General features: G+C 32.5%; 1 protein-coding gene across 1 annotated transcript; it reads right to left on the minus strand.

Annotated features, from left to right (window-relative positions):
* Positions 1 to 523: 523 nt before the first annotated feature.
* On the minus strand, positions 524 to 1,426 carry LOC134695287 (uncharacterized). The gene has a single exon (XM_063556506.1). It carries the CDS (start codon positions 1,424 to 1,426, stop codon positions 524 to 526), a length of 903 nt encoding a protein of 300 aa, XP_063412576.1.
* Between the last annotated feature and the right edge of the window lie 10,039 nt (positions 1,427 to 11,465).

Raw genomic sequence — 11,465 nt, forward strand, 5'->3', positions numbered from 1 at the left:
TTATCAAGAGTTGTTGTAAAACCATTTGGAAACTATTAAATGTAATAGCAATAGTAATACTAGTATGACAATTTAACCAATAGATAATTACAATTTTGTATATCTTTTTTGTGTTATTTTCAGCCTATTTTGTTAATAAAAAATATTAAAGAAATATGGTTATTAAATCAAAACAATTGACTATTGAACTGATTGGAATCTTTACCGGACAATTACTTGAATCAGGAACATTTCGGGTGCCACTAGTTCGAGGGGTCTGCTTACTCTTCCGGAGCACAGGGTGGAGTTCGTGTTGCTCAATTTTCATTTGAATACATGTGACAGTAAAACTTGTATGATGACAGATCAATCATATGTTTTATTGATCTAATGATTAAATTTGAATAAAAGATTCCATTTCCTGCATGAAAATCAAAGCATGTAATTAGAGAAACAAGACTTATTCAAATAAATGCAATGACTAAAATTTTGAGACATTTATTTGTTTTTTGTTGTTTTTTTATGAACGGAAATTACATGCACATCACTTTGAAGGAATATGAGCATCTTGACATGATCTATTCCTCGGAATTTCCTTGAAAAGTGAGATGCCTTTTTGACGAGAGGTTTTTATTCCATGCTGATTGTTGTCAAGATCAAGAAGATGCAATAGAATAGAATGAGTGTCAAAATGTGTCGTAAGTCTTCTAACATTTGTTCTTAAATTCTTAAAATAGCTACAATATTTTGTTTTGAACCAAGGCGGAACATACATAAACATCATTGGGAGTCTCTCCTCTAATTGGCCAATAAAGGTAGGTCTAACTTTACCAGATCTTATACCGTGATCCCCGAACAGTGCGAGAAATGTGTTGTTCAGTAAACTATATTTGTGTAATCGGTGTAGTGTTTTAGAAATTAGTATGTCAATAGTTACAGCACTGGTTAGACTATCATGAGTCATATGTATATGCTTCGACAATGAGAAATACGGATTGTCTTTTAAGCTTGACACCATATTAAACATTCTTTCGTTGACGGATTCAGATGACGATTTTTCATGATAGCAAAATATGGTTAATTTTCGGTTACCCTTTTCATTTGCATCATGGAAAGGTTGATCATAATAATCTGTTGGTTGGTATTTGAAGTCAGACATGTCCTTTGAGTAAAATGTGCATACTGCATCCTGTTCATAGTGAGTTGTATAGCCTGATTTTGAAAAGTCTTTCCAAATATATGGACATTTATCAACTCCTTCTGAATCTTTAAAGCAAGAGGAGTTTTCTATAAAATCTCCAGTCAACAAAGCTGCTGTGTTTGGTCTAGTATTTGACGCCACTTTGTTATATCCAAGTAGTTCAGTTGCGTTTAATGTTTCCAACAAATACTTTCTAGTCTTGCGTAAATATCGAACAGAATTAATTCTTGAAGTCGACTCTATCATTATGAGTAACACATTTAGACGGGTTTTTCGATGATTATCCATATTCGGTATATTTTGCATTTGTATGACATGTTTTCGTAGATCAGCATGATCAGATGCTTTCTTGCTTGGATTTCTTTTTACAAATACGGTATGGAAGTTTTTAGCTATCACTTTGTTAAAGGCATCATAACATTGAACTTTTATAAATTCGTCTGTGACCCGTACATATTTACTGAAATGTCCACTAACTTTACCGAGTTTGAACGAATTACTGATGTAGTATATAAGCTCGTATGAACAATATTCGACTTGGTTTCGGCTTTTCGTCAAATTGATATAAAGATTATTATTTTCAACATATGTAAACACATTACTGTTATCGCATACTGATATTTGTGGATCATCAGGTAAAAATTCTTTTATAGATGGATCAAACGGATTTACTCTCGGTATTTTACATACCTCTGATTCCACCAGAAAATTGGTTCTGTTGGTGAATTCAGATAGGATTTCAAGATTACAACGTGACACGTATTCTTGTTCTCGAAAAGTGTAAGCCTTTTTTGTTTTTATCTTTAACGATGTGCCAATTAGGAACCCGACCAACAGACATACACTTACACACAAATAGAGAACATATTTCCTTCCAAGTATACGGAACAAACGAATCATCGTGAGGTCTTGGATATGTTTTGAGATAAAATGCAATATACTGGATAAGGCAAAAACGAATGGATTTTGCTAAATTTGCTATATCGGTTATAAATAAATGTGCATGATCGTCATAAAATCTTGAAATCTGTTCGTGTCAAACAATTTAAATAAAATTCAATTTTAACATCAAAGTAAAACAAAGGTAAGTAGCATGTAGCAATGCAAGTGGAAAGCAACATGTTGCCTTTTAAAGCGGTGACGTAAAGTCAGTTTTTGTATCTACAAAGCAACTCAAACGGAAAATCTGAAATGCATTTATTTTTGTTACCTTTCGATCATTTAAATGTACGGGGACTTATTTCGTATACTTCTAATACAACTACATGCACTGTGTTGTATCAATAAAAAATTCGAACATTTGATAACTTTTTTTTTATTCCAAGCAAATTACTCAGTATTAAATAACTGAACATTATATTGTATTGTGCTGTATTGGATCTACAATTAATTCTCAGGGTCACTATAACTAACCTTGAATCTTTACCAGGGCTTATATGGAATCGACCATTTCATAACACTATTATAAAGATCATTTATTGGTCGAGACACTTTGAATCTATACCAAAGGAAAACATAAACAAAATTTGAAATGTGTTTACTGCATAATCACTAATATCAAAACATTACTGTTTAGATTACCAGTATTGCCGTCTGATCTAAGGTTTTATCGACGGTTTTCTATTCCCGAGTGTGTCACTTTGACTGAGTGTGAATTTACATGTCGGGTGTTGTATGTATAACGCTTATCCTGATGACGCACACAATATCCCTCTGCTTACAGTTCATGGTATTCCCTCAGTTTCGTTTGTTAACTATACCTGTCTCCTCCTTGTCGATTTACGACATTTGAACATAGTTAACTAACGTCGCTTTAATTCATATACACCCATATATGATAGTTAACTAATGTCGCTTTAATTCTAGTACCCCCATATATGATAGTGAACCATTAATTGGTAAATGTATATTCAGAAACATTTTTGATTTTCAAATATCTTAAAATAAATTAGTTTCATTTTACTTGGGGCTGCATATAGAAATGTTATACCGTATATCATGTATATGTATAAGAAAACAAAGGAGACATGTAGTTTTTTTTTTCAAAAGTGTGTGCTTTCTTTGTGTTCATTCTAAATATTTCATGAATGGAATATAATCAATCAAAAACGCATCGCTCAACCACACACACAAGTAATACAATTTAACTTTCAAAATTAAAGATTCAAAATGTTTATCAAATTCGTTTTAACGTCATTTTTATATTTTAAGATTAATATGATTTATATTATTGGCAAATGCTGTTAGCATATAAAATATACAAAAACAAAATTCAAACTTCAGCCAACATATTTAACACATTTTACATCATTATAATATATGATGAAGGAATTGATTAAATAAAAAGCGTCATTCATATACGTATCAATAAAAAATTAGAAAACAGAAAACAGTAATTGAAAATTAGGATCTGCTTATTGTGCCGGAGCACATGGTTGTGTTCGTGTTGCTCAATATTTATTTTTGTTTGTGTTGTGTTTTATATGATGTTTTGTTTTTTGTATTTTGTAATCCCATTTTCAGTTTGTTTTCGACCCAGGAGTCTAATTATTCGTGTGTCATCTTTTGTCTTTGTTTTAAAGACATGTGAAAGTTGGACCTCGTATGATGACAGATCAGCCATTTGTTTCATTGATTTGATATTTAAATTTGAATATATTAGAAACAATATTTGACTACATCTCATGCATGAAAGAATCCCAAGCTTGTAATTAGAGAAATAAGAATAAATCAAATATATGCAATGACTACAATTAAAGATAGTTTTTTGTTTTTATTGTTTGTTTTATAAACGGAAATTACATGCACACCACTTACACGGAATATGAGCATCTTGACATGATCTATTCCTCGGAATTTTCTTGAAAAGTGAGATGCCTTTTTGAGGATAGGTTTTTATTCCATGGTGATTGTTGTCAAGATCAAGTAGATGTAAAAGAGTAGAATGAGTGTCAAAATGTGCATTTGTTCTTAAATTCTGAAAATAGCTGCAATATTTTGTTTTGAACCAAGGCGGAACATACATGAACATCATTGGGATTCTCTCTTCTAATTGGCCAATAAAGGTTGGTCTAACTTTACCAGATCTTATACCGTGATCCCCGAACAGTGCGAGGAATGTATTGTTCAGTAAGCTGTTTTTTTGTAGTCGGTGTAGTGTCTTAGAAATTAGATTGTCAATAGTAACAGCACGAGTAAGATTATCATGAGTCAGTCTAATATGCATCGATAATGAGAAAAACGGATTGTCTTTTAAGTTCGATACCAAATTAAACATTCTTTCGTTGACGTCTACAGATGTCAATTTTCCATTGATGCACAAATGCGAAAATTGTGGTCTTCCCTGCTCATTAGCGTCATGGAAAGGCTGATCATAATAATCTGTTGGTTGATATTTGAAGCCAAATATTTGATATTTATAAGAGTAAAATGTGCAATATGCATCCTGTCTATAATGAGTTGCATAGCCTAATTTTGAAAACTCTTTCCAAATGAATGGACATTTATCAACTCCTTCTGAATCTTTAAAGCACGATGAGTTTTCTATAAAATCCCCTGCAACAAGGCTGCCATATTTGGTCTAGTATTTTTTGCGACTTTGTTATATCCAAGTAGTTCAGTTGCATCTAAGGTTTCCAACAAATATTATCTAGTCTTGCGTAAGTATCGAACAGAATTAATTCTTGAAGTCGACTCTATCATTATGAGTAACACATTGAGACGGGTTTCTCCGTGATTATTCGTATTCGGTATATTTTTCATTTCTACCACATTACTTTGTAAATCAGATGCTTTCTTGACTGGATCGTTTTTTACAAATACGGTATGTATTTTATATGAAGTTTTTAGCTATCACTTTATTAAAGGCATCATAACATTGAACTTTTATAAATTCGTCTGTGACCCGTACAGATTTATTGAAATGTCCACTAACTTTACCGAGTTTGAACGAATTACTGATGTAGTATATAGGCTCGTATGAACAATATTCGACTTGGTTTCGGCTTTTCGTCAAATTGATATAAAGATTATTATTATCAACATATGTAAACACATAACTGTTATCGCATTCTGAGACTTGTGGATCATCAGGTAAAAATTCTTTTATAGATTGATCGAACGGATTTACTCTCGGTATTTTACATACCTCTGATTCCACCAGAAAATCGGTGTTGTTGAATTTAGATAACACTTCAAGATTACAACGAGACACGTATTCTTTTTTCCGAAAAGTGTATTCCTTTTTTGTATTTATTCTTAACGTTGTTCCAATAATGCACGCAATGCACACAAAAACACATACACACAAATAAAGAAAAGATTTCTTTCGAACTATACCGAACATACGTTTCGAATTCATCGTAACATTTATGGTATGCTTTAAGAAATAAACAATAAACATATTAATATTTTATTGGTTAAGTGACTAACGAATAGATTTTGTTCAACTTTGCTTAGTAAAAATACTATGAATAATATTGATCGTCATAAAATCATGTTAACTCGCGTCAAACAAAGTTCAAATTAAAAAAACAAAAAAAATTATGATAGGTGAAAATAAGGTAGCAATAAGTGAAATGTAGCAGGTTGCCCTTAAATGCTGTGATTTTAGCATTTCTTATTAATAACCGGAAATCTGTTTTAAGTTTTTACCTCTCAAACCATTAAGTGTAAGAAATTTGTTTTCGTATGCTTTAGTTAAACTTTGTTTTATTATCAATATGAAAAAGAAATATTTGATAAACATTTAATTAGTTCAATGCAAATTACTTAGAAGCCAATAACTGAACACATTATTGCATTTGGCACCCAACCACTATTAAACGGACAGCCCTTGCACTTACACCTATCATAAAGATGCTATTGTAGGTTAATTATCAAATAAAAATTTGCACGGTTGACCATTCGTTTTCATCGAAGTATGAACTGGTATTTAACGTTCAGAAGACAAGACTGTGTCTATCAGGGTTAGAACATCGAAGATGTGATAGTAATATGCATCTACTAAGACCGAAAGGATGAGTCGTATTCAATAGGTGTAAATGTACAAGATATCAATCTATAAGAGAGACATCTTACCAAGACACACGGACTCAGAACTGATCGGTCTCTGTTTTTGTCTAAAATGCCGCGTCCTAGACAAAATAGGCGTATTTACCAGTTTATTAAACAAGAAATTAGAAATCTCCTCAATATTGACAAATCATGCATGTATCCTGAACGTGAAAAAGGAGTTCAAATAGGTTTCCTATTCATGCTTAAACAAAAAGGTTATGCACTGGATGCTTCTGGAATAGACATGGTTACATGTATAAAGCTATAATCCTAATCTTTAATTGATTGATAAACTTTTAATGTATGCCAGTGCTAATACAGAAACAGCCAGTTTATAACGCTATAATCGAAATATTTGATTGTTCGATAACTTTTAATCTAGACCAGTGCTAATACAGAAACAGCCAGTTCATAACGCTATAATCCAAATCTTTAATTGTTCGATACACTTTTAATATATACCAGTGTTAAGACAAAAACAGCCAGTTTATAACGCTATAATTCAAATCTTTAATTGTTCGATAAACTTTTAATCTATGCCAGTGCTAATACAGAAACAGACAGTTTACAACGCTATAATTCAAATCTTTGGCTGTTCGATAAACTTTTAATCTATACCAGTGCTATAAAAGAAACAGCAAGTTTATACTGCTATAATCCAAATCTTTGATTGTTCGATAAACTTTTAATCTATACCAGTGCTAAGAAAGAAACAGCCAGTTTATACCGCTATAATCAAAATCTTTGATTGTTCGATAAACTTTTAATCTATACCAGTGCTAACACAGAAACAGCCAGTTTATAACGCTACAATTCAAATCTTTAATTGTTCGATAAACTTGTAATCTATACCAGTGTTAATACAGAAACAGCCAATTTATAACGCTATAATCCAAATCTTTAACTGTTTGATAAACATTTAATCTATACCAGTGCTAATACAGAAACAGCCAGTTTATAACGCTATAATTCAAATCTTTAATTGTTCGATAAACATATAATCTATATCAGTGTAAATACAGAAACAGCCAGTTTATACCGCTATAATCCAAATCTTTGATTGTTCGATAAACATTTATTGTATACAAGTGTTAATACAGAAACAGCCAGTTTATAATGCTATAATCCAAATCTTTGATTGTTCGATAAACTTTTAATCTATACCAGTGTTAATAAGAAACAGCCAGTTTATAACGCTATAATCCAAATCTTTGATTGTTCGATAAACTTGTAATCTATACCAGTGTTAATAAGAAACAGCCAGTTTATAACGCTAAAATCCAAATCTTTGATTGTTCGATAAACTTTTAATCTTTACCAGTGCTAATACAGAAACAGCCAGTTTATAACGCTATAATCCAAATCTTTGATTGTTCGATAAACTTGTAATCTATACCAGTGTTAATAAGAAACAGCCAGTTTATAACGCTAAAATCCAAATCTTTGATTGTTCGATAAACTTTTAATCTTTACCAGTGCTAATACAGAAACAGCCAGTTTATAACGCTATAATCCAAATCTTTGATTGTTCGATAAACTTGTAATCTATACCAGTGTTAATACAGAAACAGCCAGTTTATAACGCTATAATCCAAATCATTGATTGTTCGATATTTTTTAATCTATACCAGTGCTAATACAGAAACAGCCTTTTTATAACGCTATAATCCAAATCTTTGATTGTTCGATACACATATAATCTTTACCAGTGCTAATACAGAAACAGCCTTTTTATAACGCTATAATTCAAATCTTTGATTGTTCGATAAACATATAATCTTTACCAGTGCTAATACAGAAACAGCCAGTTTATAACGCTATAATCCAAATCTTTGATTGTTCGATAAACTTGTAATCTATACCAGTGTTAATACAGAAACAGCCAGTTTATAACGCTATAATCCAAATCATTGATTGTTCGATATTTTTTAATCTATACCAGTGCTAATACAGAAACAGCCTTTTTATAACGCTATAATCCAAATATTTGATTGTTCGATAAACATATAATCTATATCAGTGTAAATACAGAAACAGCCAGTTTATACCGCTATAATCCAAATCTGTGATTGTTCGATAAACATTTATTGTATACAAGTGTTAATACAGAAACAGCCAGTTTATAATGCTATAATCCAAATCTTTGATTGTTCGATAAAAATTTATTCTATACAAGTGTTTATACAGAAACAGCCAGTTTATAATGCTATAATCCAAATCTTTGATTGTTCGATAAACTTGTAATCTATACCAGTGTTAATACAGAAACAGCCAGTTTATAACGCTATAATCCAAATCATTGATTGTTCGATATTTTTTAATCTATACCAGTGTTAATACAGAAACAGACAGTTTATAACGCTATAATCCAAATCTTTAATTGTTCGATAAACTTTAATCTATACCAGTGCTTATACAGTAAAAATCAAAGGTACCAGGATTATAATTTAGTACGCCAGACGCGCGTTTCGTCTACATAAGACTCATCAGTGACGCTCATATCAAAATATTTATAAAGCCAAACAAGTACAAAGTTGAAGAAAAATTGTAAGTTTTGTAAACAGGAAATTTAGAAAAATGACCACATTATTGATATTCATATAAACACCGAAATGTTAACTACTGGGCTGGTGATACCCTCAAGGACGAAACGTCCACCAGCAGTGGCATCGACCAAGTGGTGTTAATAGTTATCAAAGGAACCAGGATTATAATTTAGTACGCCAGACGCGCATTTCGTCTACATAATTAAGACTCATCAGTGACGCTCATATCAAAATATTTATAAAGCCAAACAAATACAAAGTTTAAGAGCATTGAGGATCAAAAATTCAAAAAATTTGACCTAAATACGTCTAAGGTAATCTATGCCTGGGTTAAGAAAATCCTTAGTTTTTTTTTTAAATTTAAAGTATTGTAAACAGGAAATTTATAAAAATGACCACATTATTGATATTCATGTCAACACCGAAATGTTGACTACTGGGCTGGTGATACCCTCGGGAACGAAACGTCCACCAGCAGTGGCTTCGACCTAGTAATGTTAATAGTTATCAATGGTACCAGGATTATAATTCAGTACGCCAGACGCGCGTTTCGTCTACATAAGACTCATCAGTGATGCTCATATCAAAATATTTATAAAGCCAAACAAGTACAAAGTTGAAGAGCATATAGGATACAAAAATCCAATAAGTTGTTCCAAATACGGCTGAGGTAATCTATGCCTGGGTTAAGAAAATCCTCAGTTTTTTTTTTAAATTTAAAGTTTTGTAAACAGAAAATTGATCAAAGTGACCACATTATTGATATTCATGTCAACACCGAAATGTTGACTACTGGGCTGGTGATACCCTCGGGGACGAAACGTCCACCAGCATATACTGATTATAATTCAGTACGGCAGACGCGCGTTTCGTCTACATAAGACTCATCAGTGATGCTCATATCAAAATATTTATAAAGCCAAACAAGTACAAAGTTGAAGAGCATTTAGGATACAAAAATCCAATAAGTTGTTCCAAATACGGCTGAGGTAATCTATGCCTGGGTTAAGAAAATCCTCAGTTTTTTTTTTAAATTTAAAGTTTTGTAAACAGGAAATTTATAAAAATGACCACATTATTGATATTCATGTCAACACCGAAATGTTGACTACTGGGCTGGTGATACCCTCGGGGACGAAACGTCCACCAGCAGTGGCTTCGACCTAGTAATGTTAATAGTTATCAATGGTACCAGGATTATAATTCAGTACGCCAGACGCGCGTTTCGTCTACATAAGACTCATCAGTGACGCTCATATCAAAATATTTATAAAGCCAAACAAGTACAAAGTTGACGAGCATTGAGGATCCAAAATTTCAAAAAGTTGTGCCAAATACGGCTAAGGTAATCTATGCCTGCGTTAAGAAAATTCCTTAGTTTTTAAAAAAAAAGTTAAGTTTTGTAAACAGGAAATTTATAAAAATGACCACATTATTGATATTCATGTCAACGCCGAAATGTTGACTACTGGGCTGGTGATACCCTCGGGAACGAAACGTCCACCAGCAGTGGCTTCGACCTAGTAATGTTAATAGTTATCAATGGTACCAGGATTATAATTCAGTACGCCAGACGCGCGTTTCGTCTACATAAGACTCATCAGTGATGCTCATATCAAAATATTTATAAAGCCAAACAGGTACAAAGTTGAAGAGCATTGAGGATCCAAAATTCCAAAAAGTTGTGCCAAATACGTCTAAGGTAATCTATGCCTGGGTTAAGAAAATCCTTAGTTTTTTTTTAAACTTTAAAGTTTTGTAAACAGGAAATTTATAAAAATGACCACATTATTGATATTCATGTCAACACCGAAATGTTGACTACTGGGCTGGTGATACTCTCTGGGACGAAACGTCCACCAGCAGTGGCTTCGACCCAGTGATGTTAATAGTTATCAAAGGTACCAGGATTATAATTCAGTACGCCAGACGCGCGTTTCGTCTACATAAGACTCATCAGTGACGCTCATATCAAAATATGTATAAAGCCAAACAAGTACAAAGTTGAAGAGCATTTAGGATACAAAAATCCAAAAAGTTGTGCCAAATACGGCTAAGGTAATCTATGCCTGGGTTAAGAGAATCCTTAGTTTTTTGAAAAAAATTAAAGTTTTGTAAACAGGAAATTTATAAAAATGACCACATTATTGATATTCATGTCAACACCGAAATGTTGACTACTGGGCTGGTGATACCTTCGGGGACGAAACGTCCACCAGTGGCATCGATCCAGTGGTGTTAATAGTTATCAAAGATACCAGGATTATAATTCAGTACGCCAGACACGCGTTTCGTCTATTTAAAACTCATCAGTGACGCTCATATCAAAATATTTATAAAGCCAAACAAGTACAAAGTTGAAGAGCATTAAGGATTCAAAATTCCAAGAAGTTGTGCCAAATACGGCTAAGGTAATATATGCCTGGGATAAGAAAATCCTTAGTTTTTCGAAAAATTTTAAGTTTTGTAAACAGGAAATTTATTAACAAAATGACCACATTATTGATATTCATATCAACACCGAAATGTTGACTACTGGACTGGTGATACCCTCGGAGACGAAACATCCACAAGCAGTGGCATCGACCCTTTGATAATAATAGTTATCAAAGGTACCAGGATTATAATTTAGTACGCCAGACGCGCGTTTCGTCTACATAAGACTTATCAGTGACGCTCATATC

The sequence above is a fragment of the Mytilus trossulus genome, chromosome 13 (assembly GCF_036588685.1).
Source record: "Mytilus trossulus isolate FHL-02 chromosome 13, PNRI_Mtr1.1.1.hap1, whole genome shotgun sequence".
NCBI classification, from domain to species: Eukaryota; Metazoa; Mollusca; class Bivalvia; order Mytilida; family Mytilidae; genus Mytilus; species Mytilus trossulus.